Consider the following 16,606-nt stretch of genomic DNA (forward strand, 5'->3'; position numbering starts at 1 on the left):
TTTGTTTTGTTTCTGTACTTGCTAAACTAATACATATGTTGTATTTCTGTCTACTCCGTGATTAAATTAAACGTTTGTATGTGGTAGACTGAAAAATCGAATATTATAATTCGATTTATCAACTATGCAATAACATAAACGACTTTTCTCAAATTCTGTCTCACATCTCCGTCAAAAAGGCATTTGCAGAGCAAATTATTCATATTTAGCCTATATTTTCTAAATAATTATGAACAGAGGTCTCTCTTTCCACACCTACGTCACGGGGCTTAATAGATCTAGACTTTGACCCATTATAATTATTGTTTTCCCCTAATGTAAGCACCATTACTGCGTTCACCAGGAGGGGGAGGCAAATGACCGCTTTTCTGAGGATGTTGTTGAGACTCGAAATGTGGAAAAAGTGAAACCCCGAAACGAATTCGAATTTTATACAGGCTAGATGACATATTTGTCCAAAAGCAGCCTCAAGAAAAAAGAAACTCAACACACGAAAGCCCTACTTTTAGCAGACAAGCTCTTGAATGATCACATGATTTGTTTACTTATCCTATCTGTTTTAGAGCATTAGTTTATTAATTCTAGCAATCATTCACTATCTAATTTACCAAAAGGGTTTTTCCATCATTACGCTTTTTTCGCTCATATACGTTTCATGCTCGTAAAAGTGTCCACTAGTCAGCAGTATAGTGCAGGATTATGTGACAGTAGGATGAGTTTATGACGGATGATAACAGGTGATGAGCACTTAACACGTCTGTGGGCTGTGCAGGCCTGTCCCTCAAACCATCATTCACATGACTTTAATAATGCACATGAAATATAAATCTAAATCCTATAGGCTTTTTTCTGCAAGATGACAAGCTTTGTATGTTATTAATATGTCAGTCATTTCCAGCACTATTCTCCACAGCAGTCTAGGGACAGTCAGCTACATATGGAGGCCATAAACAGCACATGAACCTCTGTGTTAGTGACTGGTGAAGGCCGAACTGCTCTCAAATGGACAGGGTTACGAAGTACTCCTTACATAATGCGTAGTTCGTGTCATTTGTACACATTCCCATAACCCTGTGGTAATACAGGTAAGCGCTCCAGCTGTATTTTAGGCCATGAAATGAAGTAAAGCAAGCTGTGTGAAGAACTGCTTCAGCTCTGAGTAACTCCTCGCTGTTGAAATCCAAGAATAACTGAAGACATGGAGAGAAATGTGTTTTTGCTGCTGAGATTGACAGTGTGTATGTTATTTTTGTTTGATCAAGAGCTGCTAGTTCAAAAGAAGAGCAGTTTCCTTGACGATCCATTTTGCATAGAGAAAATGTGATTCATCTATCAATACACTTTCCAGGGGTCTTCATCTGGTATCCTTAGGCGGTCCACCATTTGTGGCTCGATCACAAGCTACTTTCTGAGGAAAAGAAATAGGAGGAAAATACAATATTAAACTCAGGTTAAGATTAAATTTGATCAAGGCCAAAGTCCCTCCCACATTAAAACGCAACTAATATTATGACAACCTTAATATTTTAAGGTTTAAAATATTGACTCTTTACACCAATGATGATTGTTTTAATGGCTGTGAAATGTAAGAATTATTATAAAAATGCTTTAATATGGTTCTCCAGGCCAGACTTAAAATAAAGCATTCAATTTTATGCAGCACAATGTGATTATCCGTAGTAATTGATTTGGACAATTTTGTTATTTTCCTTATATTAATTCATAGATTTATTGTTCATTTTATTTAAATGATTTAATGTATTTTAATATTATTTTTAATTTAATATTATGAATATGTATAGATATTTGTATTAATCTCAATATTATTTTATTTATTAATTTATTAAAATAATATTATTTCTAAATTGATTTTATTAATCATATTAATGGTAATTATTAAATAATTGTTATATTAATTTTACATTAATTTTCGGTTCACTTTATTTGATATGAAACAATGTTTAGTATATAATTGAAATACTCTTAGTAGTCTTTGTTGATATTTTCAATTAGATTTCATTTTTATATTTTGTTTTAATTTTAGTTGAAGCTGTGTGTTTTTGTCATTTTTGCTTTTTTTGTTTGTTTTTAAAAAAAATGTCTATATAGTTTTTATTAATTTTTAGTTTTAGTTTTAGTTATTTTACTTAGTACTTAGTACTCTCTCTTTCTCTTTATCTCCCTTTTTCCCATCATATAATGCAGCTGAAATTAATGGTTATGCTTGAATATGGATCGACAGAGCATAAATCTGCTTTCAGTGTTGCTGATATATAGATTTGCGTGTGTTGCTGATAAAGCAGAACGGTGTCATAGATCTTGAACACCATTAAGCGGATTTCTCAACACTTGCTGGTCAGTTTAGCATCAGGTGTTCACTTACCTTGATTCACGGCCCAGTGCCTGCAGCGGAGAGAACAGAACGACGAAAAGAGTTAAATTATAAATAAGATGACATGAGAGATATGGGCGATACATGGGTTTGTGTCTGTTACAGTGATGATCGATCACACAGATCTTTCATCTTAAATAGATGGAGTGTGTAACGTGTGTTTTGTGGAGCACAACATGAACAGAACCCAGAGGGAAAGTGCAGTCATATATCACAATAGCAGAGCAGTTCACGGATGTCAAATAAATGCTGCTGTCACCAGCTCACTGACAGAGATACATGCATCCACGCTACGCCTGACTAGTCCTGGATTTGCCCCGCCACAGACGGTGTTGTGAATAATGAAAGAGAACATACCAGGAAAGCCTTGCTAAAATAGCACAGAACGGGAAAAAAGCTCAGCTTGTTTGCTGGTTTTATAGAGGTGTTGACCATCTAAACCAGTTTAAATCTGACTTGGCCAGTTTGGGAGACCAGCTAGACCAGCTTAAACTTGCTAAAGGCTGTTCAAAACATTTTTTCCCCCTGCAGGGATCATTTTACATGCCTTTTCCAGTATCCTTAATTGTTATTACTTCAAAGACATAGATGGGTTTATGCTGCCTTCAAGTCTTCCTGTGATTTGTTTCTTTCTTTTTACTTCCTGATGAAAAACAGGAAGATTTTTTTTTTTACTTAGGCAGCATCTAAGAACTGCAACTGTTGCTTTATTTCATTATTATTATTATTTTTTTTTATATTTTATTTTTTGATTTAATCATTCTTGTGTTCCCACACTCTAAAAAATGCTGGGTTAAATACAACCCAGTGCTGGGTAAAATAGGGACAAACCCAGCAATTGGGTTGTTTTGATTTAACCCAGCATTTTTTAGAGTGCACAAAGAATGATTTGAAAAGTAGTTACACATGGCCAAAAACTGTTAGCTTCTACCATGATTCTCAGAAAATAAAGGTGGGTCAATGGCATGACACTAATTTTTGTCTTGAACTATTAATTTACTCAAAAATACAGTGGGTACAACTGACCTGAAATCAAAATATAAAGAATATAAGATAAATAAACAAATTAATAATTATTATTTATGTCACTATTATTTCTTTCTTTTTTTTTCATTTTATTAGTGCTATTTTAACAAAACTGCTTAGTTTAATGAAAATGGCTGATTATTAATATTTGAAAAACTTATTTTTTGCCAAATAAATCATGTTTTAAAGTAGATCATTTCAAAGCAACTTTATGTCAACCACGCTTTAGTGCTTTACCACAGAGCAAGAGTTTGGCATAGGTGTTGTGACATTATAAAATGATGACAGAAGTGATTTTAGATTATTAGATTTAGACTTTTCTTGAAAATGGAATAAAAGTTCACAAAACCAAACCAGCATGAAAACAAAGAGTACATGGTACATGTGTTTTAATTAAACTATGTTCATGCACACTCACATGCAATCATTCAGACATGAAACGAAGGCTGCACAGACTGTATTACTGCATTTCTGAGGCAGGATATTTTCAGGTGGCAGATTCGCTGCCAGTTCCAGGAAAAAGACAAACTACGCTCTGGACTGTGTCCCACAGCTCTAACTGCCCTCCGTACTGTCAGCTTCTGATTGGTTAAGCCATGTGGCGGCCAATGAGGCATAACCCCCGAGCTCCAGCACTGTCAGATACTGTCACATAATGTCACGGGCTGCTTATAATGCACGCGTTTGTGTGTGTCTGTGTTCCAAACTCACAATTATTATGTGGCTGCAATTCTCCATGTCGTGTGGTAATTGCCTCTCAAGGTGGTGGTGGACATCGACCGCTCTTTAATTATCTGTTTGTGTGACAGCTGCTTCCACAAGTGACACTCAGAGACACAAAGGTGCGGTGCACGCCAGACGCACTGCTCTGATCTCTGTCGCAGAACTGCACAGTCACTCAGGACTCTGGGCTGACAATTTCCCAGGGAACAAAGGAACAGGGGGTGAAAGAGAGTCAAAAAGACTGTTTGTGTTGATGGTGTTTGTGTTCATTTGTAGACTAAGGAGGTGTTTATATTAGAGAATGAGAGAAGTGGATGGCAAACATGAGAATTCAATGTCCTCTGATGCCATAAAACAGCTTTCAAGTTTAGTACATTCAAATCTGATGCATATGATTCACACAAGAAGTTCTTTGGATTCATAGACCTGAAGCTCTGCTCACTGGAGGAGAAGAAATCCATCTTTGGTTCTCTCATGTATCACCAAGTATGTAGATTTGAAATGAAGATTGAAAGTCATCTGGCTGTAAGATTTGTTATAGATTTAATAATGAATGATGAATCCAGAAATCACTTGAGTGCATTGGGCAGGCAGTAATATGAAGTAATATTATATAAGTATACGCCCTAAGAAAAGAATCTGTAGAAAAACGGATAATAAAGTCAGAATTGTGAGGTGTTCAATTCTGAAAGTCTGATATAAACTCAGAATTCTGAGGAAAAAAATAAAATTGAGAGATATAAACTCAGATAAAAAAACGAAAGAAAAGAAATAAACAAAGTCAGAATTGTGAGATATTAACTCAGACTTTTGGGGAAAAGTTGGAATTGTGAGATATAAACTCAGAATTGCAAGATATAAACGTAATTTCAAGAAGAAATTCATAATTGCGAGATATAAATTTGCAACTTTAAGAAAAAAATCTGAGAAAAGTTAAAATTGTGAGATATAAACTCAGAATTGCAAGATATAAACTTGTAATTTCAAGAAGAAATTCATAATTGCGAGATATAAATTTGCAATTTTAAGAAAAAAAGTTGAGATGTTAACTCAGAATTCTGAGAAAAGTTAAAATTGTGAGATATAAACTCACAATTTATAGTGTAGCATTTGGACCAATCAGACACACAACTATTTGTTATATTTAACAAATAATCTCTAACGCCCCCTCACCTAACCAAAGGGCAAACTATGAGGGTCTATGGACCCTTTCCCCGAAATGCAACTAACACCTCAAAAGGGCAGAACAGGCCTCTGGTTCCATGGCAACCAAAGACAAACCATCTGATAACACTAGTTTTATTGCTCTCAGTTAACAAGCCATATGAGGACCTATGGACCCTTCCCCCGAAATGCGTAACACCTCAGGAGGGCAGAACAGGCCTCTGGTTCCATGGCAACCAATGCTGATATCACTGGTTTTATGGCCCAAAGGAATGTGAGTAGAGAAAATCACTACCTTTTCCATAGGAAGAGACACAATGCACAGTAAATGGACTCTTCTCTAATTAATTCATAGGAAAAACTTTCTTTGAATGAACACACATATACTTCATGTTGTTACTGTTCATGTATATTGTCTTTTATATTGTATACTGTTTTATGCATGCTTATGATAGAACCACTCGTTCATGTAATCTTACCTATATGTAATCTTACCATGTTTAGTATCTATGAATTCATCTTCTGATGATCTAAACGAGAGTGTATATTATATGTTGGTACATAGGCAATATATTAGTGTTCTAAGAATCTTTAGTAATTTTGCATCAACACCCAATCGAGTTCCATATGCAAATTACCATGCTCTCAGACAAAGGGTCATAAAACTCCCCAGTATTTCCAACCTCCCGCTTGGAATTTCAGCCTTTCTCATTGGACAAGCCCATCTTGAGAGGCGTGAATCTTCTCAGACTTTAAAGGCCTCACATCAGTGACCCGCCTTCAGTCTGCGCTTCTGTTAGATTCTGAGAAGATGAGGATGTGAGATAGAACGCTTCTGCAACCCTTAAGTCTGCACCAGGCTTCGGCCTTGTCTTTACATTCACCAACGATCCTTGGATCTCAGCTGACGTCTCTCTTAGCTCTTCGTCATCTTCATCTAGGAGAAAACTCTCCCGACCACGACAGAGTCAGAATAACATCTTTTTGGAGTTCATCACTCTTCAAACCCGGAAGAAGGTGATCGCGACTCCTACACCACTAATGCATTAATACTGTAGGAAAGTATTTTCTGTGGCCACGAAAATATCCTTTCCTAGAATTGATATGAACTTACACTGAATGTTCGCTGGACGAACAGATTAGTTGAGGGCAATTTAATTCTGCTACAGTTACTACTGGCAGCTGATATAAATAATTGTAATTAATCATAATCAACTGTAATTATTTATATGCATTTCCCTTTTGAGCTAATTTGCTACAATAGGAAAAAAGTCAGAATTGTTTTATAAACTAAGTCTAAACTGTAAGATATGAACTTGGGGGGGAAAAAACATGTGATGTTAACTTAAAATTGTGAGATATAATCTAAACAGCTTTTTTAACTTTGTGGCGGAAATGGGCCTCCATACAATATGGAAGGCTAATTCCGTATAAAAGGATAAAAGTTGCAAACAAATTGCTACATAAGGATTACAACGACTGTCCAATTCATCAAGCACATAAACTCCTGACCTTACGTCAGCAACAAAACTCACGCTTGAGATATGAATATGAGTCATTTATTCTAAAACCCACTGAAAACTCAGGAGAGAATCCATGGCTCGAAAATGCTAATTCTGCTATGGGTTTTAGGATACAAACCGTACAGCTCTATTGAGTATGCTGTATGCTTTCGAGAGGCTTTAGAAGCGGTTTCAAATCCTGAAAATGAGAAGGGGAGAAATAATGGATGCGGGCCAGACGCACACAGCAGGAAATAAACTGGTGATTACAGGAATGTGGAGGAGTTTGAGAAAAATCATAAAGAATGGCTTTCTTTTAAAACCTAGTGGGCTGCCTAATTTAACAGTGTTTTTGACATCATTTCAACGCATCAATCATGTCTGAAAATGTTAGAGAGAGACTGGTGCTCTGGACGGATAGATTCTCTGATGGTGGAAGCAACTCGATGAACTTTTTCTGTTCTGGCATATCACACAGTATGAGAACAGGCTGCATTAAAGCTTTAATCAAAACAGACATTGATGCTATATGGAGCATTTGTGGTGTTTCATCTGTGAATCAGTGTTTGATTTGATCAAATCATTCTCACTTTCATGCACTGAATATTTTTCATTTGCTAAAATATCTCCGTTCTGAAGCAGATGATGAATGAACAAACCAAAGAAATGAACAAAATGAAAAAAAAATGACATGTTTTGTTCCTGAAAAAGGACATGAGTGAATAATTCAATAACATAAAACAAGAGAATCACCTCCTGGAGTAACATTGTAACCTGTAAAAACAGTCACTGAGCAAGTCTTTAAACAAATTAATCTTTTTGGTGAACAAATTCAAAAGATTTGAGTTAGGGGACATTATATCTGAAAATAAGTTGAAGCATTCAAAGGTTTGGGGTCAGTAAGATCATTTTAAAGAAATTAATCATTTTATTCAGCAAGGATTCAAGGATACTAATTGATCAAAATTAAAGTAAAGACACATAATCTTACAAAAGATTTCTATTTCAAAATAAATGCAGTTCTTTTGAACTTTCTAATCATGAGAGAATCCTGAAAATCAACTAGATCACTATGGCGTTATTTTACTGTCAAATGTCGAGAGCGCACTGTTGTAGCGCGAAAGTACATTGCTATGATGCGCGAGCGCGAATCTCTCCGCTCGCACGCGGATTTCCTTTGCTCTCGCACTAAACTGTACGCGCGCTCTCAGATATGCGCTGTAATGTACATTGACATATTTAAGAATTATGTTTAGATTTAACATTTAGATGTGTATTTAATATTTTTTTAAATATATATTAACCCATAAATCTACAAACATACTAAAAGACCAGATTTTCCAGAATGCTTGTTTACTGTAGGTCAGTCTGTCAAAATTGGGTGGTTTGGGCATTTTTAATAGATGTTCTTTACTTTGCATTTATTCCACTATATATACTTGTTTCACACAATAGTGAAAGAGAAGCTACACAAATGAGACATCTGTATTTTTAAAACTTTATTCCAAAACACACGCATACAGCTGTCTTTGCCACACCATGTCTTGTATAATCATGTTGGTAGCAGGTCATTACATAACCAATGTTCATTTCCCTCACTTTTTTGCATAACAAGATTTAAAAGAAACCCATTGCATGTCTGGAGAGAAAAAAAATGCTAGTGTGTCAGAATGCACGAATCAGCAAAACGCTCTGGAAACCCACCGATCATTATGTCACATGAATTTCAGAGAGAAGTCTGGCCTGTCAGTATGATATAAACCCTTTCAACCTGGATGGACTGAATTGGTTTGTGTCACGGGGCCAGATTTCTGTCAGCTTTGAGTACATTGTGTAAAAGCCTAGAACAATGACTGGTGTCAAGAGCATCTGACGATCATGTTGAGATTCAAGCTTGGTAAAAAATGAGATTTTACAGTAACTCAGAATACAGACAAACATTTACGCTTCCTTAAACATGCCACTGCATCACAGTGTAGTTGAGTGTCGGAGCGTTCAGGATTCATCAGCACTAATAAAGACAAAATCACAAAATGGAAAGAATTACATTCTCTCCGCAAAAGCTCCTTAATCATACTAGAGGAAATAAACTGTCTCTCTACAGTACATACTTAACATGCCTTCTTGCGTTCTTGGAGATTACGAACCTCATTACTCAAAAGCCTCATTCACACAGCCAGCAACATTTCAAACATTTAAAGTTAGCATTTGAATTTATTATGTTGGGAAACACAATTGCCATGTTCACACTGACCCAACAAACACAAACATGGTTAAACACACTGATCCAACGAAACCCAACATCAACTATTTGGTGTTCTCTCAGCCTCCAGCTCCGCCATCACAATAGTTGACCTGAAAGAGAAAACTGGCGGTACTTGAAGTGTGTTATGTATTGCGACATCTTGGAACGCAACACCAAATTGATCTAGAATCTAAAAACGTTTGCTTGCGTAGAGTATGTTGCAGAACTAAATTTTGTGATTGTAAGGTAGCTGATTTAAAAACAGTCTCTAACAGGTCTAGCCATGCAGACATGTGGCACCGCTTTACATTATTGCTTTGTAAACAAGGACAACTGGGACTTCTATGAGTGACAGTGATCTAGACACATACTCTAGAGTAAAGGTATATTTATACGCTGATATATTCTTTGTATATTAGGAGAAAACCTGCTACATTTGTGCAAGATTTCAAAATGACAATGAAATCAAGAATATAACTTAAAGAGTGTTTATGAAAGTAACAGCAGGAACAATATACGAAGCTCTTGAACGTCCTGAGAAGAAAAGCAAAATGATGACATTCAGTGTTCATTTTCAAACAAATTGTCCGTAACATCCAGCTTCAGATCATGTAGTCATTGTTTTTGTCAGTGTGAACATCCCTTTAGCTTGAAGTCAGGAATGGGAAGATGCTGGATAATCAAACTGCATGCCCTATATTCTATATCTAATTCTCAGCAAATTCAATGATACAATCTATCGTGAGAGGTAGGAGGAGGAATTGTCTGTTTCCACACTTGTAGAAACAGGATTTCTTCAGCATTGCATCTACGTCCATGTTAAATGAGTGATAAAAGAGCAGGTCTGTCAGACATCATCCAAACACTTGGGGAATCAAGGCTGCTGAGATGAACCGCTTCTTAACATGATCTGAGATCAATGTTCATCTTCAGATTTGGATCTGAGATCAACTTTAAGTCAACGTCTTGAAAGTCAGCATCTTGATCCAATCTGTATCCTCATTATTGTCTGACAGAGCTCTGGTTGGTGCTCTGGGTTTTGTAGAGATGAGGTGAGACTTGAATCTTATCACTATATTACAGTTTTAGAGTTCGACTTTGTCCATTTGAGTCTTTGAAACCCCATTCAGATCTGCATAAAAAGACGGTCCTGTCTGTTAAATTGGAGTTAACAGTCTCCTCCACAGCTCCACCTCCAGGCAGATTCGCTCTCTCTCTTTCTGTCTGTAGCAGTTTGGAACAAGGCCTCCCGTGTCTGCCGGGAAGTCGAGAGAGCTGCCAAAAGGATAGACGAGCTAAGAAATGTTGCCGAAGGAAGCTGTGAAGAGAGAAAAGAGACAAGAGAATGAAAAAGGGCATACATTATTTATGTGATTGCAGGAAATACATGTGGAGAAGGGATGTGCATCACAGAACCTCTCTGGTTAGACATTTACTCACTATCCATGGATTTGGCTTCTTATCTATTAGATCCCTTTGTACCTTCATGTTCTCCCCTCTAATGCTCGCCTTATGAGAGAGAAATTCATAAATGTGTATCATGTGCACACTTCAGATGCAAAGTCTGTTCCCAAAGGCAGCAGTAGCATTATACAGCCTTTACAGATGCCTTTCTTTAGACCAAAGTCCCTTTAAGGAAAGTAATTTCACTCGGCGGCCATCTTTGAAACACCTCTCGGGCATGCAAGTGCAGCTCCTATCTCTCTGAATGGGGAAACATCAAATTCTCCAAAACTGTTCGCTAAGCTTACGATTACATTTCATACATTTCATATTTGAAATCACCAATGAAATCTGACAACTGTCTCATAAATGTTTCTTTTGTTTAAATAGCATAAAAAAAAAAAAACGTATTTTTCAGGCTAGACCAGCCAGTGCGCATGCGCAGTCCTAGCACACGTCTCTGAACGCTGACTGTTTCTATAGCAACCGGGACTTCTAACGGCAGCTGCAGTGACGTGCTGACTTTACCGATTAGCCATTGGCTCTTTTATTCAGAAGGCGGGGAAGAAGAGTAGCCATATTGAGCGTTGCATTTTTCCCCATTCAAAACTATACGAGTGACACGTCTTGGGTATTCTATAGTTTTTGTTTATACACAATCCTAACTCAGCATGTGTCTGAGTGTCAAACTCTATTTCATTTATATACAAAAGTATACAGTTCAAGTTTGAGCACTAATTAAAAGAAACTAGTTTGCCCAGTATTTGAGTATGCAATATTTTAGATTATATAAAGTATCTCTACAAGGCAGGTAAGTTCTTGGTTATCCCCACAGGCAGACAAGAGCCATATAAAAGAGTGATGGGAGAAACTGAGCTTTTCAAAACTCTAAATCAATTCATATAAATTAAAACCATATATTAGACACTGGTTTATGGGTTCATCTTTAGATCAATGTCTCATAGCATCAAACCATTGAAATTACAAACATTTTGAAACAGTACAACCTAATGAAGCCTCATTTGCTGAAATCATGCGACTTTGCCAGTCTGATATAGTGGTGGGCCAATAATGGGTTTTTTGATGGCCGATGCCAGAGAGCAGGGTGGCCGATAGTAAATAACGCATAATTTATGTCATGTTATGTATATTTATTTTACATAATATTTCAACAGAAACAATTAGAACTTGACAGAAAAAATAAATCTGAAAAATAAACAGATAGCAACTGTAATTATTTAATCCTATTTGTTAAAAACAAATAAAAAGTAAGTAAACTCCATAACTAACTGAGTGATCTGGTAAGTTTGTGTGCAATGGGAATAATATTTTCATAAATAAGCCTGTGAAGATTCTGGAATATGCATTTGATGGGCACTTTACCATCCCATGAGGCCACAGGGGAGAGCTGTGAATGGCAGTGGATTGACACACGTGACGTGACAAAGCCAACATGGTGGATATAGTATGTCCAGATTTCATTCACACTACACTCAATCATATTATATAGAACATGCTTTTTTAACGGTTGCTAATGTAGTACCTACTCAGACAGTAGACTATACGATTGTGGGAATGGGAGCTCCAGTGCGTCAGGCGCAGGGTTCTCAGCACTGTCAAAATAAAAGTCCTGTCTCTGATGGTTAGCAGCCAAACAGAAAACTTATTGGCTGATGCTGATAATTAAAAAAAAAAAAAAAGCCAAACACTGTCCGGTATAGCAGGCTTGACAGCATATTGGTTGACCACTGGTTGACACTACAAATAAAAATTCTACCTTTGGGGGTACAACAGTTTGTCAGTGTGGCAGTGTCTTGTTGTACCTTATCTACTCCTAAAAGGTTCATATTGGCACCTTAGATTAGTAATATGTACCCTTAAGCTACTATTATGCAAGTTTTAGGGATAAATAAGGTACAAAGATGTACCTTTGAGGGCACTGGCCCACTGACAAGCTGTTACAACCTTAAAATAAAATGTACATTTTTAGCAGATTTTTTTCTGAAAGTGTATTTCACCTCAGCAATACACCTGACAACAATGTGTATTGCCTGTTACGCATTGCAATTTCTTCCATTCATAATTCTAGAAGTGATCCATTTTTTTTTAAATTACTTGTTCAAATTATTTGTGTGTCGCTCACAGTTGCTGTCTATGGGATTTCGAAACAGTCAGTCGGTTAGAATGCTACATTAGAAGACAGCCGCCCATGTAGGCATTAATCTCAGTAGGTTATGGAAAATAGTCAAAAACTGGTTTGGATTTGCACAAATATTGTTCAAATTTAACTTGACTAGGGTATACTTCTTAGAAAAATGCTTCAGAAACAAGTCATTCTTAAAATTCAGATGTGCAGCAACCATCATTCATACGTGAAGTGCTGCGCCGACAGACCGTCCAGATGTTGTTTGAGAGTTTGAGTGGAGCTTGTCTTGCGGTAGCCATTAACATAACTCTCCAGAACATCATGGTGAGCTATATTTCTTATCCGTCACCAGCAGAGAGTGATATCAGAGAAAAATGCAGGAAGGATCTTTTCATCAATGGCAGAAACAAAAAGGACTAGACAAAATGAGATCATACCAGAATACATTAAACTGTAGAAGCCGGCTGTATACTGGAAACACTGCATGATTTATTTATTTATTTTTTATTTTTTGTTATGCAATCAGTTTGTAGAGATTGTAAAAAATGCTGATTGCAATTTAGAGACATGTTTCTTCCGGCCTGGGCAATCAATGATAGTCTTGTTCAATCTGACGAGAAAGAACATATGAAAATGAAAGTAAAAAAAGATAAGAGTATAATGGAACGAACAATTCAAATCGCTGGACAATGGACAATCAGAGACAAACGCATTTGAGGAAAGGAACAGGTGGCGTGCTTTGTGCTGCCGTGACATCAAATGACAAAGTGCCAAAGCTGGTGAAAGTCAGAATGATTGGTGAATGTGTCATCTGCTGCACAGCCTCTGATGAAGACACCTGATTACTGGTGAAGGTAAAGACGTCCATCTATGAAAAAAACATTTAGAATGCAAAGAGAAGCCCCTTTCACACATACAGTCTTTACTGGTAAATTACCAGTAAATTACCATTAAGTGATCATGTGTGAACAGGACCTTTTCAAAAATACCAGTAAAACGGTTCCGGCAATTTACCGGTTTGAGAAACTGTAATATTACCAGTAAATCACCAGTAATGTGATCTGTGTGAACGCAGAACGAGATTACCGGTATGAGCACGTAAGAGTTCGGAACGTGCTGACGTAAGACTCTGTGCCAATCATAACATTCTGACGCAGATGACACATTTACTCTGCGCTGTTTACAGAAGTCAAAGAAATGTCTAAAGTTGTCTAATACGATGTCTTTGGGCAAACAGCTGCATAAATGTTAACGTTTGACATAAAAATGAAAACATCAACAAAAACACAGACCGCGTTTACCCCTCCATGTTTACAAACACAACACCGGGAGGCGCAGCCGTTTAGAGGTCATTTCTGGTTAATGATGTCACAGAATTTACCGGTATTTTGAAACTGACATGTTAATGGTGCTTTACCGGGAAAAAGGCAGAACATAATTGCCTGTGTGAACAGCGCATTTTTGTATTACCGGTAAAGTCGTTCCGATAATTTTACGGCAATTTACTGGTATTGCTGTGTGAAAGGGGCTAGAGTCCCCAGAGACAAGAAAGTGTCCCACTAGTTCAAAACAACCCAATTTCAGTAGAGAACAGTGTTCAAAATATACCAAAGCTTCCATTAAGGCCCACTATTAGGAAGACGAAAAGTCTGAAAAGGTGTTTCCTGATTTAACCCTTGTGCTGTGCTGAAAATCTTTTACCTAATTTGGTGTTCTCAATCAAAAATGACTGACCTTTTTAAAAAAAATAGCTTACATAATGCTATATTATCACCAACTCTTGTATTCAGTCTTTTTGTTTTTTTTTAATTAGCACAGGTTTTGCTTTTCTTTTTGGAACTGACTGATTGTATGCTTCATTGATCTGACCTTATGCACCTCAGTTTTTGAAAAAAAAAAAAATGTTTGTGGGTAATTTTGACAATGTTCACTCAAAAACTGAGGCTCAGATCAATGAAGCCTGCAATCAATCACTTCCCACAAGAAATACAAAACCTGTGCTAATTGAAAGAAAAGAAGCTGACAAAAAGATTTAATCCAATATTTGGTAATAATATAGTATAATGAGAAATTTATAAGCAGTGATGCAATAACATTACCATTTTGGGGAAAAAGAAAATTCTCTCTGGGTCAAAATGACTAACAATAAATTAAATTTACCAGCACAACATTCTGAAACGACGCAGGAGTTTTATTTTTGTGTGAACATTTCCTTTAAAGCTAAAAAAAGAGAAAGAAACATGATGAAAAACGTGCATTGAGTAGCTTGTTGTGGCAGATGTTTGGAAGGGCCTCAGGATGCTCTCCTGATGGAAACAGGCATATGGAGGAGAATAGATGATTACGCTAGCAGAAGTCTCAGGGAGTTTGTGTGGGTCGCTTTCCTCTAAATGAAGCTGAGTCTCAGAGACTTCCCGTCGGGTTCACAGCGTTAGCTACATCAACATTTAATTGGTGAAGACTTATCATTTCTCTGAGTATCACAAATCTGTCTCATTTAATGAAAAATCATTTTACATTTGATATTCAGTTTGATATGTCGTCAAAGATGACTTTTCCCAGATCTTCATATTGTGAAATGAAACATTAAAGCCTTTCAATTTTACAACACTCCTAAATAGCGCACAAGCAAAGTGCATTATAAAACACGTAAAAAATTCATGGAAACATCATGCATTCATTTGTATGAATCCTTTTCAGGAAAAACATCTACGCAACATTAGTGTTTAAATACACATGAGGAGACTAAATGACGAGCTACTGACGTCTCAAACATGACAATAAGACTGAAAAAAGGATGTTTGCCTGCAAACTGACTTGTTTTGTTAACTGGAACAAACGATTGCACTGTTTGCTATGATGAAGCAGTGGATCACAGGTTTTTCTTTTCTATTTGTGTGAGATGTTTAAGGCTATTACAGTCAGACGATTGGGTGGTAATTTGGAGAAGAGGTAGTAATAAGGTTTGGTGTTTCAATAGAAACAGCAATTAAGTGTTGGGAGAATCTGCCTCGCTCTCGGCTAAATTGCTTCGGTGTGAGGAAGGAGGAGGGTTCGGCGAGGGATGAAGAGGGCAGAATTACTTAGCCTTACTGGGAACCAAAAGAACAAAGCAATTTAGAAGAGTACAGAGGCAACATTTCAGAGGATAAATACCAGATAGCAATTGGACTGAAAGGTCAATCTACACCTCAGATTCACTCATGTGAGCGTTATGAGCTTTAACAGAGACCGGCAAAAGAGCAGAAGTGCAGTCCAGAAATCCTCTGATGGGTATCAAGCTGATTGTTAATAGACAACGCTAAATTATTGGGCAGGGGACAGAAAGCTATTACCCTCACTGATATATATCGTACCTTACTACTTTGATATATATACTTTGTACTGATGAATGAAACCAAATTTGTCGAAGCACAGGTACGTGAGTTGCACAAGACATAAAGGGAGCTGTTGTGCTAACGCAGACATGGATTCATCACGTATAAACAGCAGGGTTGTGTCCTGAACCCATTCCCCCATCTCTCGCTCCACTTTCCTGTTAAATCTCCATTGTACTGGTAAAGCAAAGAGGCCCCTAAATAAATAAAAAATGAACGATACATAATTTAAGTGTTTTAAAATATATATAGTTCAGTCATGAATCTCTTCCGAGCAGCTGATTGGTTTACTTAAAGCCGATTGCTCATCCAATCATTTGTTTGTTCCTATCTATGTAACTTATTTATTCCTGACTAGTAATGAATCAGTTCATTGCAGCGAGCCATGGGATTTTACTAACCCTCCACCTTCCCCAGCACCACCTGCCTAGATCTGCTCCGGGGTTCTCCCTATTTTCCTTGCAGCACTCTGAATTCAAGTCACTGTTTCACGTGCATTTCAGATGTGTCCGTACTCCAGCAGCAGCAGCAACATAGCAGATCTAGTCCGCCAAGGCCAAGCCTATGCACATTCCATGCTTACTAATA

At 37.0% G+C, this 16,606-nt stretch overlaps 1 protein-coding gene across 2 annotated transcripts in view; it reads right to left on the minus strand.

Annotated features, from left to right (window-relative positions):
- Window positions 1-9,532: 9,532 nt before the first annotated feature.
- LOC107705743 (sterile alpha motif domain-containing protein 10-like) overlaps window positions 9,533-16,606 on the minus strand; it is a 67,046-nt gene continuing 59,972 nt past the window's right edge. For both annotated transcript variants that reach the window (XM_016509197.1, XM_016509196.1), the window contains exon 5: window positions 9,533-10,370. In XM_016509197.1, the coding sequence (XP_016364683.1) occupies window positions 10,348-10,370 (23 nt within the window). In that variant the 3' untranslated portion in view covers window positions 9,533-10,347. The remainder of the gene's footprint in view (window positions 10,371-16,606) is intronic.

Source organism: Sinocyclocheilus rhinocerous, unplaced genomic scaffold, assembly GCF_001515625.1.
Source record: "Sinocyclocheilus rhinocerous isolate Xijiao unplaced genomic scaffold, SAMN03320098_v1.1 scaffold263, whole genome shotgun sequence".
NCBI classification, from domain to species: domain Eukaryota; kingdom Metazoa; phylum Chordata; class Actinopteri; order Cypriniformes; family Cyprinidae; genus Sinocyclocheilus; species Sinocyclocheilus rhinocerous.